The following is a 25,979-nucleotide window of genomic DNA, read 5'->3' as shown; positions in this document are numbered from 1 at the left end:
TACTTACTATAATCAATAAATGAATTAGAATAAGTAGTCTTTGAAACATTGTTCCAGGAGGCACTCAGTTTTCCTGTTTGGCCTTTCAAATAATGCACACTTCTACGCATTACCTACTGATACCCCTGAACACTCACTTCCTAAGCTGATCCTGCATGTTCACATGCAGCAAACAAATGAACATTTGCAGCTATCATACCATGCTAGTGCTGGTTTGTATAATTATTTAACCATCTTGTTACATTTTTTCTTTATATATTAAGTGGAGGGGAAAAAAGCCAAACAACTGATATCATAAAAACTACTGGTGTCTAAATTTAACACAACTGAGACAAGAATAGAAAACCAGGAGGAAGGAGAAAGCTTTAGCTTCATCTGGGCACTTGCTCACAGGACTTAAACCAGTTGACTGTTCAACTGAGAAAAAGGGCAAATGCAGGGAACATGCAGAAAACATTGGAAATAAATTATCTAAGATTATGTCTAAAAATGAAGCATAGTTGGAATTCCAGAATGACTTACAATCTCTACAACTCCTCCCTTATTTTAGTCCACTGTCTTTTGAAGAACTAATACATTTTTAGGAATATACTGAATATGATATGAAAGTTACATCCCGTGCTAAAAAAGAAAAAAACTGGCCCAAGACCAGTTTTTGTGTTTATTGAATGACTGTGTATGTATCTATATGAATGAAGATTAGAAAAAACTGCCTAAGTGCAAACCAAGAAATTAAACGGTAATCCACAGCAAAAGTTGCTACACAAGAGACGTTTATTAATGTTCTGTTGTATTTACAGCTTTAACATAGCAAACCAGGGTGAATTACCACTTGGCAGAAAGCACATCACTCTACATTTATAACACATTGGTCTCTGCTAACACATTGTAAAAGCAAGTAGTACAGTATGTTAGGGATCATCTCAAAAGTTTCAAGCTAATTCTTTCTTTGCTCCTAGTACCTAATCCCCTCTCTACTCCTAGCCCCTGGCCTAATCATCAGGAGACAAAAGAAAAAGAAAAAAGGGGGCAGGGATTCCAATCATATAGAAAGTGTCGAGAATTGCAATTTATTAGTAATTATGCTGCATTTGTCCTTGTCCTTTCTATTTTATACAGTGACAACACCTTTACAATCCCTTAGGTACACAACACAGAATAAGGTACTGCAAAATTAGAATACAGAGTATAAGAAATTAATGCTTATTTTTCACCAATTAAGAACATATTCTTGACCACACTTTAAATGTATTTTGCACTATGAGTTTGCTTCCAGGTGTTCACAGTACAATTAAATAAATTTCTAGATTAATTTTAACAGCAAAATGGATCATGTGCAGAAATGCAGTCATAACAAAAGTTTTTACTTTTGAGAAAACCCCCTTTTTAAATGGCCAGCATTATACATATCTTACACTAAAATATTTAATTCCAAATTCATTTTGAGATGGAGGATGAATAAAAGCAAGATTGCCCCCTACTGACTACAGGGACAAGGCTCATGCTATTTAAAATGACTACAAACGATAGATAAGGCATCATTAATACATCACAGACTTGACTGAGAGAGCTTTTTCAAACATTAACCACTAATGATTCAATGATTACAGAATTTTGCATTAACTATTAAAATTTTACACCTAGGAACAAATAGAGAGAAATGATCTTTGTCAACAGTACTTTATTTTTTTAAAGCAGGTGATGATTCCTCTGTGTTCCGCATCTTGATTCACTTCCTGCAGGTGTTCTCTTGCTTCTTGGGAGAGAATTCATAAATGCAGGAAGGCCTTTGCCAGAAAACATCTGCCAGAGAAGGATATTGAATATTGGAACTCTGGTTAGGTTGTTATTTTGGCTAAAAGAAGGATGTAGTCACAAAAGAAGGCAGGATGTTTGGAGACATGAGAAGTACATTTTAACATAGCTTTAAGATTACTATACACTGACATCATAATATTAAAAAACATTACATTTTTGGTTCTTAAAGTTATCAAGGTCTCCAGAACTAGGAAAGACTTAAATGCTTTCTCTAAATCCCATGAGGTCAGGGATCTCTCTCTCTAAACCTAACACAAGAAAAGAATTCAAGGAGCACTTCATCCCACACATAACACCAATGGCAATGACTGAAACTTGGGGACAAAGAGACAGCACAATCCAAATGCATAGGTAATTTTCCAAACACACTTGAAGCTGTTTATCCTGCCAGTTCTGCCAGATCTCACATGAAAGATTTCCAATAAGGATGCCAGTGATGTCACGCTATCCTTGGAGCACAGCAAAATTAGAAAACAGCTGTAAATTCACAGGAACCACAGGTACTTCTTCCCAATAACTAGGGGAGAAAAAGTTACTGTATTTTGGAGGAGGTATCTCTGGTAGACAAAAAAAAGTGTACGCAGCCCCAATTTTATAAAGCAATTTACATGACTGAAATAAATACTCTCAAAATGATGTCCATCTATTATAAATGGAATTTTCATATAACACTTTGATGAATTTTTATATTGGCATATAAACTGGTTTGGTTCTCATGGAAAAAATACAAATAACTCCCTGTATTAGTGCCAAAAAAAAATACTCTAAAGAGATACATTAACACTTAACAAAAGCTTACTGATAAACTATGTTGGGGTACCCTACACCAAGTGAAAGTTGGACAGGCTCATACGTAGGTCCTTCCATCTTTCAAAATTACTTTAAAAGCCACAAGCAGCCCTTTTATAGACCAATTAGACTGGTGCATGCATCTTTAAAAAGTTGCCAAGATGCAGAGAAGCTACAACTCTGGAAGAAATCAACATATTCTTTTTGAACATTAATATTTTCCCAAACTCCAAATTCACTTGGTGTTTTGATCTGAAGCAAACCAATGATACTGATATAAGAGCAACTCTTCTTTAGGGAGATTTCAGAATGTGCAAGGACAAAGACACAAGAATGTAAGGATTCCTGAAGCCAAGTAGAACCAAAAATAAAATCTGTCTGGTAGGCATATGACAAATAAAGATTTCTTCAATGAGGCTAGTTAGACTTATTTTAAGTCTAAGTAAATTCAGTTTTATCAGTTACCATTAATAAATAAAAATTGATATAATAATTACTATTAGGTCAAAACACTAGAGTTTTCAAGAATATGAGATACACTCCAGATAACTACCAGGCCACTTAGTTCACGCTATGTGCATGGAGGTAAGTTAGTTTTAGCAGATCCCTCAAAGTCAAAGCCACCCAAAAGACACTAAAAAATCCATTAAAAGGTCCTACCTACTGTATAACAAAAGGAACACTATTCAACATTCTGTAATATCCTATGTGGGAAAATAATCTGAAAAATAATAGATATATGTGTATGTGTAACTGAATCACTTTGTAGTACACCTGAAAATAACACAACACTGTAAATCAACTATTCTCCAGCATTAAAAAAAAATCCATTAAAAGGTCCTAGATAGGTCTACTAATGGGTGATCTCATTCACCACACAAACTCCAAATGAAAAAGATTGCTATAGAGGCATTCACTGTTCTCTATGACTCAGAGGCCTGTTGAGATCAATTTGATTCACAGGTTGTTAAAAAAACAATGATGGAATGTAAACTGGAAAAGAGACAGGTTTTAGGGACTGTGAATATTACCACTGAACTTTAGATCAGATCACTTAAGAAACAAGGGAATCCAACAGCCTACACAATTTCTTCTTGGACCCTGTGTGATTTTTTTTAAAGCAAAAATTCCACTGGCAATATTTTCTACTGCCTTGCTACTTTACACAGCCCAAATAAGTGAAACTAACTTGAGGTGAATTGGAAATAAAGATGTATTAAGGAGGAGGGGGAAGATTGTAGAAAAAAAGAAAATGAAAGTATTTATCATCATATGCAAAAAAGGTAAGATATCTGATGCCTAGAATGTATAACTCACCAGATCACAGCAATCACTATCTAATTATGAAGGGCCCCATCTCATTAATGCTGTCAGGGCTTATAAACTTTCTTCCCCTCCTATTTCAGAAGTAGTTAAGGTAATAAATTTAAGATCCATTGTACTTTGTATATATAAGTACTTTTGGAGTAGTATTAGGTATCAGGTTAACTGTGTTACCATCTTATAGTTACTATGTATAGCTAACTCCTCAATTATCTGGCAGCATCAGAGGAGGTAGAACTTGATGAAAATTTATTTTCCAGTTAACTGGTAAATAAGATAAAGTATGGACACTTTATATTTTTGACCATTTCAGATAAAGATGTCTCTAAAAGGTATCTGTTTCTTTTTCATACAACATAGAAGGAACATATTGTTTTTCCCGCTTCCTCATAGTCACACACTTCTTGATGCCGCTGTGCCTAGCTCTAGCAGTGTCTTTTGGCTTTTCTGGCTGTGAGGCAGGAAACCAGATTTCCTTTATAAGCTTAAATGAGCTCCAGAAGGGAAACCGAGAGCTACCCTGTGACAGTAGTGTATGAGCTTTAGTGTTCAGCTCTTATAATACCTACTATGGCTGGTAAGAAAGATCTTTTGAGGGTATTTCAAGGTTTGTGTGTGTGTATCCCATTTTTGGGGCAGTCTTGTGTGTGTGTACACTATATTTTGGGCAGTCTAAATAGAAAAGTCACTATTCATATACGTTTTTCTAGTACAATGCCAGACCTTAGCATGGGAATTGAATTATTTTTATCTACAGCAAAGTTATTTTAGCAATTTCCTATCTGTGGCTTTCTGGCAAAAGTAACCCCACAGCTAGCTTTTAACCAGTGAAACCTCCAGTAAAGAAAAGTAAGAGGTCTAAGTGAAAGAAAATCTTCATATCTTACACGATGGTTTTCTACCACATCTTCAAACTAAACTAAATTTCCTCTGAACTATAAAAAGGAAACATTCTAATTTTGGTTCTGGATGGACAGTTCCTACCTGTGTCAATGAATAAAGGAAATTCAGTCCCATGGGATATTATAGCTTTGTGGATTCCTTCTGGGGATACTGAAAATTAGTAAGGAAGTCATTAAAATTCTAAATGCTGCTCTAAGTCTCTAAACCCCTAATTTAGAGCTCTGAGTCCTCTAGGCATGTCAGGGATGATTTCAAATCAACTAGGATATCAAAGTCAGACAGGAAAGCAACGAAACCCCATTATGTAAGTTTCCGACAACTCCTAAAGCATTGTAATGATTCTGACTCCAAAACACAGAGAGTACCAGGTCTATAATACCCCATTCACAGCTCCAACGGCATTACTGCTTAACTAAGGGCTGCCTACTTCAAATCATAACTCTAAAGATGCGCTGTTTTACATTTAGAATATACCCATAAAACACTTTAGAAATTTCAGTAAGTCAAAACAGTAACAACAAATTTTACAAACAAAAAAATCCTCAAAGTCCCTAACAATACAGGAAAACTGCAAAATTCAGGCTTTCTCTCAACTTCCATTGTCACATCAACCTGTCCTGTATTAGATGCAAGATAAAAAAGGTATGCATCCCCTAATGAAGCCAGAGTTGCCTTCCCCAGAAGAATGAAGTGACCAGACAGAGGTGTGGCCTCGGTCATTTAGAGATTCAAAGCTGGCAATACACCAGACCTACAGAATCTGTGAAGGAAGGCAGGCAGAGAGGGAGGGAGGGATCTGTCCTCTCAGGGTATTTGCGGGCACCAGTGGATAAGGGGAAATGTGGTGGTGGGTTCAGAAGCTCATCATCAGGAGAACTGTGACTACCCCCAAAGACTTAACTTTGAACCTATGGTAGGTAAGAGATAAAGCTAAGGATCAGAAGTAACTATAAATTATAATCAGACACACAGAAGGAGAAAAAAGATGACAATGGTAACTACATAAACTACTAAAACCACACAAAACATCTGACAAGCCTCCTAAAGTTAGGATGTAACACAGAACATCACAGGGGTTAGGGCCCAGGCGAGTGTGTCAATGTCCATCTGCACCCAGATTGTGTAACCCAATTCAAATTCAGGACACACCACCTCTCAGGACATTTTAGACATGTAATAAAACATTCCTTTTCTTGGGGGGGGAAAAAAAAACAGTCATAAATATAAGTGGTAATCTTAAAGACTAAAATACTGTCTCTCAAAAGTACACACTCTTGAAGAAACTGACTTTAACCAAAAGAACCTAGGTTCTTTACATGTTTTAACTTTTATAACAACGCCTTATGAATATACTCTACCATGCATGTATCTGAGCTTATCTGTCACTAATAACCTTTTGTTGCTTATACAAGCATATTGTACATGTATATGCACAGGTACATGCATAATGCTTAATTCAGTATCTGACATATTGAAAAGCTGACAAATATTAGTTATTACTATTACACCATGCTTGAAAAAATTTTTATTTCACTTAAGAAGTTATCGTATTATTCTGTTGCTTAAAGACTTTCAACACCCTCTCACAACCTGGCAAATTAAATATGATAGATATTTTCTTTTCTAGAAGCATATATTCTGAGACTACCATGAAATCTTCGAAACTGAGAATGCTACTCTGCATCTTAAGACCACAACAAATCTTCAAAACTGAAAACTCCACTCTTAGCATATGACTACTTACAAAAACTATGAAATAACCCAACAGCAAATACAGGCTAACATTGAATCAGCCTTGTGTTGAGCCAATACGTGACTGGGTTTAAAGCGCTGCTCTGTGAGTTCAAAGGTTCCACTGCAAATGGGCTTAGTGCTCAAGATATTTGAGAATGCTCTCAGCTTGACTTTCCAGCCTTAATCCTCAACACTCCTTTGTGTTACAAACTGCTTCCTTTGAGCCAGCTGCGTACTTCCCTACCTCTCTTCCTATTCAACACTGCCTCAGGTGACTCTAAAAGGGTTCCCCACCCAACATTTTCCATATTACATTTTCTAGGTTTATCTCAAGGTTTATCTCAACTGTTACAACCTTCACAAGCCCTTACCCAATGTCTTCAACTAGCCTGGCTCTACCTGTCCTCAACAGTCTTAAGGAACAAAGACTCAGTTCCAACGAGGTCCATCAGATCTTGTCACTAGAGACCTCTCTCTGGAGTACTCTTTCTCAAGATTCCCTGTCTCCTCCTTTTTGCAGCTGGTGATGCAAGATGGAGCCAGGCTCTGGGGAAAACCATGGGGGAACCAAACAGCCTTGGCAAGGCTTAGTCCTCCTGTTCTAGGCAGGGAAAAGGCCCTTTTCTCCCCTTCCTTTCCTTGGGTTTGACCCTCCCACCAGAATGGTAACATCAGGATGTGAACCTGAAGAAAAAGCCCAGGAAAGTCCCTCACTGATTTTAGGAGATGGAAGCCTTGGTAGGCTTGTCAATAGCCAAAAGGAGTTCCTCAAATACTGTGGACTCTCCCAGCTCTGGGTTTAGGAGCCCCACAAAACAGAGCTTAGTGATTACGCCCTGAAAGGTTCCTTCTCACTACTTACCTCTGGAACTAGTACAACCCAAACAGTGGCTTCAGGATTCATGATTCAAAGATTAAGGACCCTGAGTCCTAGTCAAGTCTCTTCTGCATTGTCCAAACATGAGATGATGTTGTCTCCTGCCTTTTAAGATAGTTTTTTCATAGAAACACTGCTTACTAACCTAGAAACTAAAAGGCAAAGACTATGGCTTCCTTACTGTCTCTATATCCCCTACCACAGGTTGTATATTCTACTGTAAATGTGAACAGTAATCTACCCATGCATCACATGATTACATTGCGACTAGAATAAAGTTTTTTTCTTTAATACCTTTAATAAATAAAGAGAACTCTGGTCCTGGGGAGATTTGAGAAATTTTCTGGCATCTTCCGAACTTTTGCATAATTGATAAATCCTCTGAGAAACAGGAGAAAGCCTAATTTAAAAAAGAAAAGTCAAGAATGAGTTTATAATTCACATATTAAGCCCAATCCCCAAAAATATCCCTCCTAATACCAAATATTTCATTTTTCTGTTATCAGAAAAGCTATCAAAACATAATTTCCTCTAAAAATTTCAAAGGATTTGATTTTATACCAAGTTTTCTATTTCTCAATGAGAACATATAATCTCAAGAGCCAAAAAAAGTCTCTTTTGCACATTCAGAATCTAATTGGTCTAAAAGAACACAAAAGATAAGATGGGGCCAAACATTTACATCATTTGCTTTTGGAAGCCTCACTGAGAAGCATCATCAAAACCTACTCTCCTTACCCACCCCAGGATCTTTGTTCCTCAACCAGGGACCAAACCTGTACCCTAAGCAGTGAAAGTGTGGAGTCCTAACCGATGGACAGCCAGGGATTCCAAAACCTACTTTCTGAGCTCCAAAAAAGTATTCCAAGATAATTAACACTAAAAACAGAGAGGTTATAAACAGTGTTTTTCTCAAATAAAAAAATGTCATCCTTATGGCTTCTTTTTTTTCTGTCAACAGTACACAATGCTGTCCACTAGATGTCAGGCTGTCCTTAACTTTACAAGAATTCTGTCTCAACTCTAAATTCTCTCTCTTCTTAATTTAGGAGTCAGCAGGGAAGATGATGAGCTCCCTCCAGTGGTAGCTCACACACTGCTGGCCCTCTTCCTCCAGAGATGGCCCCTGGTCCAGACACATTTTTTCAAACGGCTTTATGGAGATATAATTGACATATCACAAAGCTTACCCATTTAATGTGTACAATTCACTGGCTTTTAGTAGTTAAAACTATAACCCAATTTCAGAATTCTTTATCGTCCCTAAAACTATCTATACCCATTAAGCAGCCATTCCCCATTTCCTAGCCTCCTCCCATCTCACGGGCTCTGAGCAATAACTTTCTTTTGGATATATTTTAAAATATACTCAAGCAGTGGAAGATGCTTTGCACTCAGTCAGAAATGATTTCTGGCAGCAACCAAGAGTCATCAGCACTGAGCACAGTGAAAGCCACCCTGTTTGGCATCAAAATCAGCGACAAGACAACCTAACTCCAGTCAAAGGATGGGTGCGATGTGGGAATATAGATCAGTTTTGCTAGACATTTCAATTTTAAAAAGGTAAAAAAAATTCAGATAGTTTATGTGAAAGTTCTTGGTTTTTATATGACGTGTGCGCGCTAAGTGTGTGTGTGAAATCGCTTCAGTCATGCCTAACTCTGCAATGCTATGCACTGTAGCCCATCAGGCTCCTCTGTCCATGGGATTCTCTAGGCAAGAATACTAGAGTGGGTTGCCATGCCCTCCTCCAGGAGATTTTCCTGACCCAGGGATCGAACCCACATCTCTTATGTCTTCTGCATTGACAGGCAGGTTTTTTACCACTTGTGCCACCAGGGAAGCCCATTTATGATGACAACTAAAAAAATAACTTCTGAAAATAACTATGGAACATACAAGTCACAACTACAGGCTAGATGTAGCTTATGAGCTGCCAGCTCAAGAACTCTGTATAGACCTGGTCTTTGCAGGAAACCATCCCCCCTTAACAACAACAAAAAAAAAACACCACCAAAAACAGTAACAACAACAACAACAAAAGATTCTCTCTGCAAGGAGTTCCAAAAATGACTCCAACATTTGATCCAAATGTATGAAGTACATCTGAAGTCTCAGCATTTTCTGCTTACCACTAAGCAGTAAGACAGCAAGAATGATCAATTACTAAGTATTATAAACTCATCTCCCATGAAACTTTAATATAGGAAGGAAATCAGCCTACTGGATTTTTAAAAATCTTCTGTGTTGTCAACAATCAACCTAAAATTACGCTTAATGGCTCTTCTTTGGCTTATTCAGGATTTGCCTGGACTTTAGGCTTGGGAGTAGATGAGGAGTCAGACTTTCTCTTAAAGATACAGTCTGGAGACTAAGCAAGTCAAGGAACTACTTCTCTAAAGTAACTCTCCTGTAGGTTGTTTTTCTAAATTATTAAGTTTCTCAGTAATCAAGAGAAGAGGTAAAAATCACTGTCTCTTTCCTTGGAATGCTGTGACCAAGAGTAGAATAAAATGATGCTACTGGCGAGGTAGGGGATGGCATCATGAATGACTTGTATTCACTAAGTAAAATTTAGAGTCATCAGTGCAGGACTCTGTTACCCAAGGCAAAGCAGGCAGGCCTTGAATATATTAAGCAGCTTTTGGTCATGGGCTCTACACTGTGCTAGCCAGACCCATTAGCAACCCTGGGAACCAAAGATCCAAATTGAGGAGATAGCAAAAAGGCCTGAGACAGAAGAAATGTTAGGATAGGAGAAAATGATGCCACAGAAGCAGAGTGAGACAATTATACCCTCATAGCCACAAGATGCCCCTTCTATTTTCTTGTAGAATGACGGCAATGATGATGGTCTGCTATTGTATCATATAAACTTTCTCTACAAAGAATGAGGAAGCCAACGGTATTCACCACACTGCTCATTTCTTTAAGATGTCTTGGAAGTAAGTAACACTAATAAGTACAATCTTAAGACCAACTACCTGAAATGGCCGGTATGTTTAAAAAAAAAAATCTTATTCTCATCAAGAGCAAACTAAAGAATTCTGGACAGCCAATGGTGGTTCTTCCAGAAGTTATGCGAGACAATATATTTTCTGTTTTCTACTGATATATTTAACTGAAGATAGGCCACATACACCCATGAGTAGTTCAGTAGGTAACAGTATACCTATAAGCAGTTTGGGGTTGAGCTTGTGAACCCTATGTGGCAATAACTCACAAGGGGGAAAAAAAATCTAAGGACTATTAAAAAGTCATCTTATTGGTACGCCCCTCTGGCTACATGGAAAATGTGAGAAGTGTGTATGGATGGGTTAGGAAAAAATTACCACCACCAAGAGACATTCTATGACTATGTATGTTACTCTGATGGTGGTAACAGCCTAACCTTTTACATATTTTTAAAATTATACTTATTATCACTAATATATTACTGTATAGTAAGTGAGATAAAGGTTTAATAAAAGTAATTTTACTTCTAAAATTTAACATAATCTTTTCTCTCCTTTCTTTTTTAAAAGCACTTACCTAGAACCAGGAACACCCACCAGAGCCAGTACTGACCATCAAAATATCCAGGGAAGTAAGTGGAAAACTGAAAAATAAAGCAAAATACTTTAGAGAACCTCTGCAGATATTATTTCACATTTTAGCTTAAGAGTTTACAAAAAAAAAAAGTTTACAAAACACAAGATCTTAACTTGTACACAAATGCTGTTGCTCATTTAGTGCTTACAAAAATTTCTAAAATTTTAGTCAAAGTATTTTATATAGTACAGATTTGAAATGATTACAATATTTGCCAATATACTTCCTTTCATGGAAAAGCAACCTTGAAATATGGTAGCTTTCAGCTTTACATAGTCCTTGTTTTGAAAGTGCTCAAACCTGTTTGTTTAAAAACTATTTTTCCTCTTTTAGAAATACGTCTTTTTTAAAAATAAATTTTATTTATTTTTGGCCTTGCTGGTCTTTGCTGCCGTGCAGGCTTTGCTCTAGTTGTGAGAGCCAGGGCTGCTCTCCAGGTTCAGTGCACGGGCTTCTCACTGTTGTGGCTTCTCTCGTTGCGCAGCATAGGCTCAAGCTCAAGAGCACGCAGGCGTCAGTGGCTGGTGGCCTGTGGGCTCAGTAGTTGAACCCCGCTGGCTCTATAGCACAGGCTCATTAGCTGTGGCACATGGGCTTAGCTGCTCTGTGGCATGTGGGATCTTCCTGGATCAGGAATCAAACCTGTGTCTTCTGCATTGGCACGCGGATTCTTTACCACTAAGCCACCAGGAAAGCCCCAGAAATATATCTTGATGATAACTTTTATTTTGCTTACACAGTGCCAAACTCAACTATATTTGGCCTCCTTTGTAATGATCCCTGATTTTGTTCCTGCCCTTTCAGCCAGGCCTTGACCCTGGAAGCTTTACCATGTACATGATGATAACCCCATTCCTTTGCCAGGGACTCTATAGCACATGATACTATTGTGGCCAGTGGGAACTAAGGGCTGCTAGGAAAGCTTCTTAGCTCTTAAAAAGAAAGGGAGAGGAGAGAGTTTCCTTTCTTCTGCTGAGCACTGTTGTGTTTCTGATGTGATGCTTGAAACTGCCATGGCCAGCTGTACAACAGGTTGAGACACCTGTCGGCTGGCCTTGACTATCAGTGAAACATAACTGACCTCCATGTCAGGACTTATTTTCACTGGAAATAAAATTTCCCCAATGTTTTCTAAGCCATTTTTGAGCTACATGTTCTGTTACTCCAAAGACCATCCTAATTGATAAAAGCTGATTAATTCTTTTAAAAAATTTAGTAAAAATAGAAAGATTGGTAACTACTTTGATCTTGCTTTCTGTTGAAGACTTTAACACAGTCTAGAGTTTAGCACAGTTTGAGCATTCAAATAGTTTTAGTTCTTGATTAATAAGATTTAGAGAAGGAATGAAAAACTTCTTTATGGCTTGAGTTTGTAACCTAAAGACCATGTTTTAGAAGAGTATATGTTAGTTGTCTAGGCGAAAAGCCCATAATTTTTATCAGATTCTCAAAGGAACTCGGAATTCTAAAAATGTTAACTGCCTTAGAATAAATAACTTTGAAAAACTCCATGGCTCAGTCAACACCCCTTAGTGTTTATGATAAACAACTTGATTTTATATTATAAAGTTAACAATGGCAGTAAACTTCTCTGAAATCAGAGGGCACTTAAAGAAACTAGATCTTTTACAACTTTCAATCACTTCATGCAACTCTAACTAACTGATAACTCCTACATCACTTAAGATCTCTCTCGTAGTTACTTTAGAGATAAGGGCCCCTAATGGAGTAGGGCTTGTTGAACAGTTCTGGCTCTCCAAATATCCTGGCATAACCAATGATGCTACTTAAAACCAATCTTGGAAGAGAGGAAGGTTGAGAGGGAGGAAGGAGGGAGAAAAGAATAGAGGGGAAGAGAGAAGAAGGACTCAAACTTCAGCAGCATTAATGAGAGCAATGTCTGCTTTTGATGAGATACCACAAAGTTAATAGACTCTTATTATAAAAACAACTAATTTCAGAACAAATACATGTAGTACCACATTATAAACATTAAAAACAGAGAAAGCAGCTGAACAAGGATAGATGTCCCAGGGCCACCAATATTTTGTAGACTGACTACAAAACTTGTGTGCATGAACCAACTACAACTGATCTAGGTTCAATTTCTTGAAACCAGACAAAGACAAACAAAAAATCATTTTAAATGTTGAGATAATTCCAAAGTCAAATACTCAAAATTATTCCACTCATTCTTCTCCAGAGACTATCACTGCTGGTGTACAACTTAACTTACCCTCACAATCAGGATCCACTTAATTAGAGAGAGACCAAATCCTGAGATGGCCCCATACCTTCCTGCAGCAGAAGTGGTCAGGCAAAAAGACAGGAAGAACCCAATCCAGTTAAAGAGGAATGCCACTGTAAAAGCCAAGAGAAGAAAAGAGGCAGGTCAGACACATCCTGTTATCCAAGGAGCAAGAGTTCTAAGGGTGCACTCTGGATTTACTTCTGCTAAAATGGCTTTCTCAAGGATAAACGAGCTGAGCCCACAATCCACAACTCTTACCTCACTTCCCCAAAATGGCCATCCTCTGTCTTCCTCCCAAAAGCAAACAAGAAAGCACAGTCTCAAAATATCAGGTGTTTTATTATTACACCTACTGCTATACAATTTAAGAAATATCTTAATATCACCAAACTTCATACTTATGACTTGCACCCTTTACTGTATGTGTTATACCTGAGTAATTAAACATTATTTGAACATTAAATTAATGCCCCTAAATAATCTGATTCAAGTCATTCATCCTCTTGCTTCTGTAAACTTTGACAGGTTACATAATGCGTTACCTCTAAAAGCACTGCATTTCCTTCATATCTTTTTAATACAGAAAATAAAATTTCTGAAATGGTTGCTCACTTCCAAGTCAGGCATATGGAAAGCTAAATGCAAAATAACATCAAGGGGGAAAAATGAGGTTGACTTTGATGTATCGGAAAACAGAAGTGCTTAAAACAGAATTCATCAGACAAAGGCATTTACTCCCTATTTTATAGGTCAAGAATGAGTAGGAGGAATGCTTAAGGCGTTCTGAAGATCAGAAAAATGAAGCTCAGCTCAAGGAAAAATGCAGCATCCTCCATAACTGCTTTAATTATATTTTCTATAGATATTCACAGAAATTGAAGACAGAGACAGGAAACTAAGATGAAAGTGTACTGTGCTTTGAACATGTCAGTAAAAGGCATCAAATACATATTAATTATTAAAATATTAGCTCAATTAGTTCTTTTAATTCAGTCATATTCACTCATAACCTAAAGTACTCTGGTTTGCAGGAAGGGGCTCTGCTGTGTGTGTATATACTTACTGAAGAAAGTCAACATGAAAATCCCATCGTTTCCTATCCTCATCTGGTCGGGATCATCAAACTCCTCCCGACCTGCAAACTCCTCATCCTAAATGAAAAGAAAAGGTAAGTTCACAATAAGTTATTTCAAGGCAAAGGAAAGACATCAAAAAAAATTGAGGAAAGTAAAAAAAAAAAAAAAAAAAATTGAGAAAGGGACAAAAGTCACTTCCAAGGGGAAAATCTACTACTTTGGCTCAATTTAAAACTAAGAGCATTAAGCTTTAGTATATGTTAATTTTTTCACTGGTCTTCTAAGATAAAATTTTTTCTGAAATGAAAGGAATTTTTTACTTTCTAACCCAAGTTCTTTAACAATATATTTCAAAAATTATAAAGTTCACAAAGAACTATTCACTCTTCCTTATATACACACACACACACACACATATATAAACATAAATAAATATACATATAAAGAAAAAGAAAATTCTCTTACACATTTGGCTTAAATGCTAGAATATCAGTAATCCATGGCCTGTTTAGCCCAGAACATTAGTAATCCTGGACCTATTGAGAAGATACCACTGATAAGCTCAAGAGTTTTATAAGACTGACTTGGTGGGGGCAGATGGAAGAAGATACTGTGATCATATATGAAGAGTCTAACAGTGCTGCCCATGCTCAACTCCAGAACTATTTGTTTATACTGGTATATAGGTCTGAAACAACCTCACTTCCAGTCTTATTGGCAGAGAGAATCCTTTCCATCCTAACCAGAAAACATAGTGTTGCAAGTCTAGAAGGAACACGATCTTGACCAGCACTGACACCAACATATGTAGCCTACCTTTTTCTTTTTTTTTAATTTTTAAAATTTATTTATTTATGGCTGTGCTTGGCCTTCGATGTTACACTCGTGCTTTTCTCTAGTTGTGGCGAGCAAGGGCTACCGTCATTGAGATGCATGTGTTTCTCCCTGCGGTGGCTTCTCTTGAGCACGAACGTCAGTGTGCGCGGCTTCAGCAACTGGTGCACAATCTTAGTTTGCCAGCACCACATGGATCTTCCCAGACCAGGGACTGAACCTGTGTACTCTGCACTGGGACGTGGATTTTTAGCCACTGGACCACCAGGAAAGTCCCCTACCTTTTCAACTAATTGTAGGTATGTGCTGAAATATTGAAAAAGAAAATGAATACACACTTAAAGTGGTAGACTTGTACACAGTCCAATGAGGGTTCCTCAAATGAAAAATAAACAAATAAAGAAAGCTTTAGGGAGAACCAAAACTTGCCCTACACAGAAGAGGGACTGGGACATTTCTAATAAGTTGTTAATTCATTCCCCTGAAGAATGGGATCCAAAGAAGAAGTGGAAGTAGCAGCTTCATCTAATTTACTATCTTTCCTCTAATGTTTGAAATTTATACAAGAATGGGCTCTTTCATATATTTTAAAATAAGAAACACCTAGTATTCTGAATTCATATTAGCAGGAAGAACAGGCTTTGCCAAAATAGAAAGTACTGTTTTGTGGGCGTCCCTGGTGGCTCAGTGGTAAAGAATCTGCCTGCCAATCCAGGGGACGTGGGTTCTGGTGCTGATCTGGGAAGATCCCACATACTGCAGAGCAACTAAGCCCATGCGCCCAAACTACTGAGTCTATGCTCTAGAGCCCAGGTGCTGCAACTACTGAGCTCACGTGCCCCAGCTACCAAAGCCCGTGTGTTCTAGAGCCCATGCTCTGCAACAAGAGAAGCCACTGCAATGAGAAGCCTGTGCACTGCTATAGAGAGCAACCCCCGCTCACGACAACGAGAGACAAGCCGGCACAGCAACGAAGACCAAGCACAGCCAAAAATAAAGATAGACAAAATAAAAAAAGAGAAACTGTTTTGTGCATAACTATTCAAAATAAACTACCAAAATACATGGAAGTAATGCCTAGTAATACTATAAATGTCTTCTAACCATTCTTTCTATCTTGGTACCTCTAGCCCCAGAATTCTTCCTAAAATTGTCACCAGGTTAATGTTTCTAAAACACCATACTTGTCTTATCATACCCATACTTAAAAACTTTGAAGGATTCAGTGTGACCTACATGTAAAGTCTAAATGTCTCAGCCTAGTATTCAGAAGATTCTACGACCTACAGTTCTGGCCAAACTTTGCTGAAGCAACACCAATCACTACAACCACAGAAACTGCCCTGTACCTGGCTGAATAACATCTGCTTTCTGAGCTTCCCCCTCTGGAATGTTCTTCTCCATCAAAACTCAGGGCCCACTTCAAATCCCATCTTCCCCATGATCACAAGGTTAAAGTCACAATTCTTAATGCTCACTGCTCTTGTGCTGCCCCTTAGATACAGGTCTTTGTGGGCCTGTTCCCCAGTTGGACTTTAAGCTCTTGTTATGGCAGGAGCATTGCCTTATACAAACCCTTCTATCTATCCACTGCAAAATACATAGCAAATTATATATAAAAGTGTTCCATACATATTTGCTGAATAATAAAACCCCTTAAGAAGTTCTTAAATGTGTGTATTTGTCAAATAAAACAGAGTTCTGTGATTAAGCTGCACTAATCTCCTGGTCTATTTCTATGGGACAGTTACCATAATTCAAGAGATCTAGAGAACAGATACAAGGACTTCGGAGTCTAAAATGTCTGGGCTTGACTCACCTATGCTACTTATTAGCTATATGACTTTAGGCAATTTTTAATCTCTCTGGGTCTCAATTTTTGCATCTGTAAAATGGAGATAATATAATCTCTACCTTGCAAGGTTATTCTGAGGACTGAAAATAATATATACTATATATATAAGCACAAAACACAGTGTCAACCGTGTTGTTTGCTTCCAATACACGTTAACTATATAAACACTGTTTTCTCTTTAGACAGTGAGCTCCAGGAGGGTTCTTCCTTGCACCTGTAAGAATTGAATGCATGTCACCATGCAGAATCAGCCTAGACTATGCTTACGAACTGTAACTTCTGCCAAGCAGTGGTTTTAGGACTGTTACCCCCCATGGAAGATGTGACCTGCAAACAGTCTACTATCCTAAGGGCTGAACTTCTGGGCCTTGTGTCATTGCACTGCCCAGACTGAACTTATATCCTTATTCTTATATTTTACTCTAGCTTCCTGCCAGGCCTAGGGTCTGGAGCCCTGACTGCCCCATTTCCAGGGACTGGATCCCGCTCTCCTTTCTCTCAGTATCAGACCCAAGGTCCCACTTGCACCAGCTTCAACCTGAATCAATACATGTGAAACCACAACTGTATTACTTATAGGTCTGACATTATGAATCATGAGTGCCCCAAACTCTCCACTGGTTTTCATTACATCCCACCTCCACTCCCAAGAAGTAACATCAGGCCAGATGAAATCTGAATTCATTATGCCTCCACAGATGGCATCATCTGGACTGCTGGTGGCATAGGGTTCAAACAGATGATTGTTAGAGCCCCTCTGAGTTTAATGTTATGAAGCTGCACTTATTTATTTTCTCCACAAATTCCTAAGCAGCTATCTACTTAACACCAAAATATTAAGTGTGCAGAATCAAGGCAAAATTGGTATATTCCTATACCAAGGTGTTTCAGCCATGAAAGGAGACTTGAGAAAGTGAGGGTAGTAGTAGAGACATAGGGGAAATGAGCTGGTTTGACTAGTGATTTTCTGCTCTTTTATACTGTTTACCTCCATCATCTTCAGGAAAAGATAAGAGTCTATTATCCTAAAAGAAAAACGTATCTGATTTTAAAGATTAGTTGTACTTTTACTAATCAATCTAATCTAAGTAATATCACAAAGTTGATAATGCAAAGAACTTAATTCCCATAAACTAGTACCAAATAACAAGGTGTAAGTTGGACTTACTCTTCCAGGAACCAAAGGGATAGTGGCTTCAGCTTTGGTTCTCTCAGCTTCATCATAACTGGGCAGTGTGGTAGCCACATTGTAAGATGGGGGCTTTGGAAACCCAGACTCGTCTTTGTAGTCAAAATATGCTACAAAATAAAAAGGAAGTCACAATTATCCAATGATTAGCTGAAATGAGGAAAAGGGATTTCTGCTAACTCTGGCAAAAAAAAACCAACCATTCCTCTAAAATTTTGCTGTTGTTTTAGTCGCTAAGTCCGACTCTGTGCCCTCATGGACTGTAGCCCACTAGGCTCTTCTGTCCATGGGATTTCCCAGGCAAGAATGTTGGAGTGGGTTGCCATTTCCTTCTCCAGAGGATCTTCCTGACCCAGGGATCAAACCCACATCTTCAGAACTGGCAGGTGGGTTCTTTACCACTGAGCCACCCAAGAAGCCCTCCTCAAACATTACATATAGAATAACTGAATCAAAAGATGCTTAAAGATGAACATGGGATTGGGAATAATTTTTAAATTTATTGGCTTTTCAATTATTTAAATTCCAGATTCACTTTACTTTCCCTGCCAAGTGCTTTTGAACACTTTTTCTGGCTCATTTTGTGGTGGCTTCTCAGGTGGCATTAGTGGTAAAAGAACTTGCCTGCTACTGCAGGAGACATAAGAGACACAGGTTTGATCCCTGGGTGGGGAAGATCCCCTGTAGGACGGCACAGCAACCCACTCCAGTATTCTTGCCTGGAGAATCCCATGGACAGAGGAGCCTGTTGGGCTACAGTCCACGGGTTCCCAAAGAGTTGGATATGACTGAAGCAACTCAGCACGCATGTGGTGTGTTCACAAAAACATACAGTATTAATAACAGCATAAGGTAAAGTGTAAGCTAAAAATAATTCACCTGTGTGTTTGGAAATCTGTACCATGGTTTCCTCCTACTTATAAACATCAAAATAAACTTGAAAACAAGGTTAAAATTAATATTTCATAGATTTTTGCACTTTGCTTCTTTCACATTATTTTTACCATGGACTGTTTCCTATGACATGCCTAAGGCAATAACAGGTTCAGTTAGAGAATCGTTACTGAGTGAAATCTTGCATTCTCTCTTTTTAAATGTACATCTTCATTCTCACTGACTTCTATTATAATAGATTCAATATGTATTATTAGAACAGATCTATTTACAAATGGATTAAATTTTCTACACAATTTTTTTAAAAACTTAAGAACTTTGAAAAAATTCCTACGCTTCAAGATTAACATTTTTTCTCCACCTTGCTTAACTATAACTTCCAATTTTACTGTACTATATTACTGAAATTATCAATCAATAGAATTCACCTCATTAACCAAAAATAAGGAGAAAAATTTATTGTCTTCACATGGGCAGAAGGAAGGATTGATAAAATACCTAAAACTGATTCCTTAATCTTTTCACAAATCTCTATGAAAAATCTAGAGTAAATATCATAATTAATGGTAAGTTATTAAAAGCTTTCCTCTCCTAAGATTAGAAAATCAGACAAAAATGGCCCACTATTACCACTTCAATTCAAACATTATCTTAGAAGTACTATCAGGTTGGTGCAAAAGTAACTGCAGTTTTCCATAGTTGGACTTTGCTGTTTGATACTGGAAAGTGAAAGTTGTTCAGCCATGTCCCATTCTTTGCAAACCCATGGCCTGAATTCTCCAGGCCAGAATACTAGAGTGGGTAGCCTTTCCCTTCTCCAGGAGATATTCCCAACTCAGGGACTGAACCCAGCTCTCCTGCAATGCAGGCGGATTCTTTACCAGCTGAGTCACAAGGGAAGCCCTTGACACTGGAATACATTCTTAAATAAATGTAGTCATGTTATACATCATTTCTCATGCATTTCTCGCTTTGGTTGTTTTTTTTTTTTTTTTGCTAATGATTTATTACTTGCTGTGTATTTTATATTCACTTTAGACTATGGAAATGATTTTAGACAAAAAGCAAATTCGAGCGATTTTCTTACTTAAGTCGTAAAGCACCAGAGACAATTCATGATATCAACAATGCATTCAGCCCAGGAACTGCTAATGAACGTACCATATGGTGGTGGTTCAAGAAGTTTTGCAAAGGAGACGAGAGCCTAGAAGATGAGAGCAGTGGATGGCTGTCGGAAGTTGACAACGACCAACTGAGAGGATCATCAAAGCTGATCCTCTTAAAGCTACACGAGAAGTTGCACAAGAACTCAACATCCACCATTCTACAGTTGTTCAGCATTTGAAGCAAATTAGAAAGGGGAGAAAACTCAATTAGTGCCTCATGAGTGGACTGCAAATCAAAAAATTGTCATTTTGAAGTGTCGTCTTCTCTTACTGTACACAACAAATCATTTCTCAATCAGATTGTGATGTGCCATGAAAAGTAGATTTTATGTGACAACCAGCAATGACCAGCTCAGTGGCTGGACCAAGAATAAGCTCCAAAGCACTTCCGAAAGCCAAATGTGCACCAAAAAAAGCTCATGGTTACTGTTTGGTGCCTGTCTGATCCAATACAGCTTTCTGAATTCTGGAAAAACCAATACATCTGAGAAGTATGCTCAGCAAATGGATGAGATGCACTGAAAACTGCAAGGCCTGCAGGCAGCACTGGTCAACAGAAAGGGCTTAATTCTTCACAACAATGCCCAACGGCACATCAAAAAACCAACACTTCAAAAGCTGAATGAGCTGGGCTACGAAGTTTTGCCTCATCCGCCATATTCACCTGACCTCTTGCCAAGCGACTATCACTTCTTCAAGTATCGTCACAATTTTTTGCAGGGAAAATGCTTCCACAATCAGTAGGAGGCAGAAAATGCTTTCCAAGATTTCACCAAATACAGAGGCAAGGATTTTTATGCTACAGGAATAAACAAACTCCTCGTTGGCAAAAATGTGTTGATTGCAATGGTTCCTATTTGGATTAATAAAGATGTTATTGAGCCTAGTTATAATGATTTAAAATTCACGGTCTGAAATTGCAACTATGTTTGCACCAACCGAAGAATTGATGCTTTTGAACTGTGGTATTGGAGGAGACTCTTGAGAGTCCCTTGGACTGCAAGGAGATCCAACCAGTCCATTCTAAAGGAGATCAGCCCTGGGTGTTCTTTGGAAGGAATGATGCTAAAGCTGAAACTCCAATACTTTAGCCACCTCATGTGAAGAGTTAACTCACTGGAAAAGACTCTGATGCTGGGAGGGATTGGGGGAGGGAGGAAAAGGGAACGACAGAGGATGAGATAGCTGGATGGCATCACTGACTCGATGGACGTGAGTTTGAGTGAACTCTGGGAGTTGGTGATGGACAAGGAGGCCTGGCGTGCTGCGATTGATGGGGTCGCAAAGAGTCGGACACGACTGAGCTGAACTGAATACTAGTTGATGCAGTACGGCAAGAAAAGAGAATACAAGACAAAAGGACTGGAAAAGATTAAGTCTATTAAGTCTATCCTTAATCATGGAAGACATAATTACATATGTAGAAAATCCAAGAGTATCTACAAACAAATGATTAGAATATATGAATTTAGGAAAGTCTCTGAACACACAGTTAATATAAACCATCAATTATATTTTCATGTATCAGTAACAAACAGAAAATAAAATTATACATGGACCATTTACAACAGCACCAAAACAAACCAAATACCTACGAATAAATCTAATTAAAAAGATTCAAGAAAAAAATATGTAAGAAACAAGATGCAAGATCTCTATATTGAAACTCACAAAATATTAATCAGAGAAATTAAAGAAAATCTTAATAAATGGGAGGGATTTAACACAGACTGGAAGACATATTATCAAGATGCTAATTATCTTCAAATTAATAAACAGATTCAGCGCAATCCCAACTAAACTTCCAGCAGAGTTTTTGTTTATTTCTTCCCATTTGATGGAAACTGGAAGCTGATTCTGAACTGTAAATGAAAATACAAAAGCCAAGAAGTACCAAAGCAATCTTGAACAACAAAAAAAATTAAAGGACCTAATTACCAGATATCAAGATTATAAAGCTCTGGAATTAAGACTGGAGTCTAGGCACAAAGGTGAATAAACAGACCAAAGAAAGTACTGAGTCCAGAAAACAGATAGGCATACACACATATGGTCACCTGATTCATGACGAAGGTGACACTGCAGTACAGCAGAGGAAAAATGGTCTTTTCAGTAAATGGTGTGGGACCAAATGGACATCCATAAGGAAAAACAATTTCGACCACTACCTCATACTGTACAGAGAAAAACAATTCCAGACGGAATGCAGACCGATTTAAATGAGGAAAATAAAATATCAAAGCTTTTAGAATAAAATAAGGAAAATGTATTATTGCAACTAAAGCTGCCACCTAATCCAATTCAAGAAACTTGTTTTTCTCTATGTCAAAATAACTACTTTAACATATGCACACATATACATGCATATATAATTTCCTTAAAATTTTTTTACTTTTAATTAAATCATACTAAAAATCGTATTACAAATTGATGGGTACAATCTGTGAACTGCCCATAGCCATAGTAATTCTGAATATATGAACAAAACTGATACCTACCACTTTAAGGAAAGCTTTTTTTGGCCACACCACACAGTTTGCAGGACCTCAGTTCTTCAATCAGGGACTGAACCCAGGCCATGGCAGTGAAAGCCCGGAATCCTAACCAACAGGCTACCAGGGAACTCTCCTTACTACCTTAAGTTGAGGGAAATCAAGAATATTTTTATTTCCCCATTTCAAAGGATTTTTAAAAAATGGAATCCATCGATATAGACACCTCACATAAAATTTTAAGTTTCCATGAAAAGTTTAATGACAATTTTTTCTAATTTAGTACATTCAAAACAAAAATCCAGTATTTGTTTCCCACAATTTATATACCACAAATTAAAACAGGTACACTGAATATACCGAACAATGATTTTTGACTTTTTCCCCTACCAAAAGTGTGTGCTCCACTCTATTTCTAATCATCAGCCACGTACTTGCCACTCTGCCACAGTTTTGTTTCAGAGAATATGGAAGAGGTCCCATCAAAACTGGTCAGTTCTCAGCAATTAGAGCAGAACTGGTATCACAAAGATCTAATTACCAAAAGTCCTAAACTATCACAATTTTCTTTCTTCTCCCCCATCTCTTTTAAACTTGTGTATGAAAATTATAAAGATAATCTGGCATAGGATAGAAAGAAAAAAATTAATTAAAGAGGGTCTGAACTATGAGGAAGAAAATGAAAAAGATGGGAGACTTCTAGCTTTTGTTAATTAAGGATCTATCAGCTTTTTATTTATTATAAAAGAAATCGAACATATTATATTCCAGGTCATAGGTACTAGAATCAAAGAGCAGAACAACTAACAAGAAAACTATAAAAAGAACAAGAGAAAAAAACAAGTGATCACTTGGTTTCTGAATTCTATCCTTATATTAAGAGTCTGTTGGAATGAAATTAAGTTCCGTAAAAAAGCCACATTGGAATGGGGCTTTTATCTGTTTTTCAGAACAGTAACATGAGTTTTTTTCACCTCAGGCTACAAACTAAAAATAATGTTAGACTTCTTACAGAAAGCTGAAGCAAATACAAACACCAACAAATGCTTAGTAGCCAAAAGTCTCTGGCTAATGCATTTCAAGAGCTCAGCAGTCATCTCACCCTGTTACCTACCTGCACTCTCCGCAGAGATGCTGCTGTAAGGTGGAGGAGCATCCCCAGCAGCTTGTTCAGGTTCTCCAGGCTCTTCTTCATTCTGCAACTAAATAAAAATTTCACATTTTAATGCAAGCATAAAGGCAATTAGAGGAAAACCTGAAAACTGGATAGCTTTTCTGGAAAGCTATTTGGCAGTGGGTTTCAAAAGTGTTTAAGTGGGCAGATCCTTTACGAAGTAGTCTACTCCCAGGATTTATCCTAAGGAAATAATCAGAAAGAGGCAAATAAGGTAGTTCAGTTCAGTCGCTCAGTCGTGTCCAACTCTTTGCGACCCCATCAATCGCAGCACGCCAGGCCTCCCTGTCCATCCCCAACTCCCGGAGTTCACTCAGACTCGCGTCCATCGAGTCAGTGATGCCATCCAACCATCTCATCCTCTGTCTTCCCCTTCTCCTCCTGCCCCCAATCCCTCCCAGCATCAGAGTCTTTTCCAATGAGTCAACTCTTTGCATGAGGTGGCCAAAGTACTGGAGTTTCAGCTTTAGCATCATTCCTTCCAAAGAAATCCCAGGGCTGATTTCCTTCAGAATGGACTGGTTGGATCTCCTTGCACTCCAAGGGACTCTCAAGAGTCTTCTCCAACACCACAGTTCAAAAGCATCAATTCTTCAGTGCTCAGCTTTCTTCACAGTCCAACTCTCAAATCCATACATGACTATTGGAAAAACCATAGCCTTGACTAGATGGACCTTAGCAGGCAAAGTAATGTCTCTGCTTTTGAATATGCTATGTAGGTTGGTCATAACTTTTCTTCCAAGGAGGAAGCGTCTTTTAATTTCATGGCTGCAATCACCATCTGAAGTGATTTTGGAGCCCCCAAAAATAAAGCCTGACACTGTTTCCACTGCTTCCCCATCTATTTCCCATGAAGTGATGGGACCAGATGCCATGATCTTCATTTTCTGAGTGTTGAGCTTTAAGCCAACTTTTTCACTCTCCTCTTTCACTTTCATCAAGAGGCTTTTTAGTTCCTCTTCACTTTCTGCCATTAGGGTGCTGTCATCTGCGTATCTGAAGTTATTGATATTTCTCGCAGTAATCTTGATTCCAGCTTGTGTTTCTTCCAGTCCAGGGTTTCTCATGATGTACTCTGCATACAAGTTAAACAAGCAGGGTGACAATATACAGCCTTGATGTACTCCTTTTCCTATTTGAAACCAGTCTGTTGTTCCATGTCCAGTTCTAACTGTTGCTTCCTGACCTGCATACAGATTTCTCAAGAGGCAGGTCAGGTGGTCTGGTATTCCCATCTCTCTCAGAACACAGTTTCTTGTGATCCACACAGTCAAAGGCTTTGGCATAGTCAATAAAGCAGAAATAGATGTTTTTCTGGAACTCTCTTGCTTTTTCCATGATCCAGAGGATGTTGGCAATTTGATCTCTGGTTCCTCTGCCTTTTCTAAAACCACCTTGGACATCAGGGAGTTCACGGTTCATGTATTGCTGAAGCCTGGCTTGGAGAATTTTGAGCATTACTTTACTAGCATGTGAGATGAGTGCAATTGTGCGGTAGTTTGAGCATTCTTTGGCATTGCCTTTCTTTGGGATTGCAATGAAAACTGACCTTTTCCAGTCCTGTGGCCACTGCTGAGTTTTCCAAATTTGCTGGCATATTGAGTGCAGCACGCTCACAGCATCATCTTTCAGGATTTGAAACAGCTCAACTGGAATTCCATCACCTCCACTAGCTTTGTTCGTAGTGATGCTTTCTAAGGCCCACTTGACTTCACATTCCAGGATGTCTGACTCTAGATGAGTGATCACACCATCGTGATTATCCAGGTCATGAAGATCTTTTTTGTATAGTTCTTCTGTGTATTCTTGCCACCTCTTCTTAATATCTTCTGCTTCTGTTAAGGTCCATACCATTTCTGTCCTTTATCATGGGGGACTTATTAAATAAAATTACAGTTTGCCTCACAAAGGATTACTAAGTAACCACAAAAATGAAAATGAAGAAAATTCAATGACTTGAACAGAAAAATTTGTGTTGTACTGTTACATAAAAAAAAGCTAAAGTTATAAAAT

The 25,979-nt window shown here is 38.0% G+C and overlaps 1 protein-coding gene across 1 annotated transcript in view; it reads right to left on the bottom strand.

The window, feature by feature from the left end:
* Nucleotides 1–756: 756 nt before the first annotated feature.
* The window catches only part of NDFIP1 (Nedd4 family interacting protein 1), a 51,788-nt gene continuing 26,565 nt past the window's right edge, over nt 757–25,979 (bottom strand). The window contains exons 2-8 of the mRNA XM_069592289.1: nt 23,907–23,994; nt 18,220–18,350; nt 14,350–14,437; nt 13,272–13,396; nt 10,976–11,042; nt 7,739–7,844; nt 757–1,803 (exon numbers count right to left, since the gene is read on the bottom strand). Of these exons, the coding sequence (XP_069448390.1) occupies nt 7,741–7,844; nt 10,976–11,042; nt 13,272–13,396; nt 14,350–14,437; nt 18,220–18,350; nt 23,907–23,994 (603 nt within the window). The 3' untranslated portion in view covers nt 757–1,803; nt 7,739–7,740. The remainder of the gene's footprint in view (nt 1,804–7,738; nt 7,845–10,975; nt 11,043–13,271; nt 13,397–14,349; nt 14,438–18,219; nt 18,351–23,906; nt 23,995–25,979) is intronic.

The sequence above is a fragment of the Ovis canadensis genome, chromosome 5 (assembly GCF_042477335.2).
Source record: "Ovis canadensis isolate MfBH-ARS-UI-01 breed Bighorn chromosome 5, ARS-UI_OviCan_v2, whole genome shotgun sequence".
NCBI classification, from domain to species: Eukaryota; Metazoa; Chordata; class Mammalia; order Artiodactyla; family Bovidae; genus Ovis; species Ovis canadensis.
Note: the sequence above shows the minus strand (reverse complement) of the source record. Positions and strands in the feature narration are given on the sequence as shown.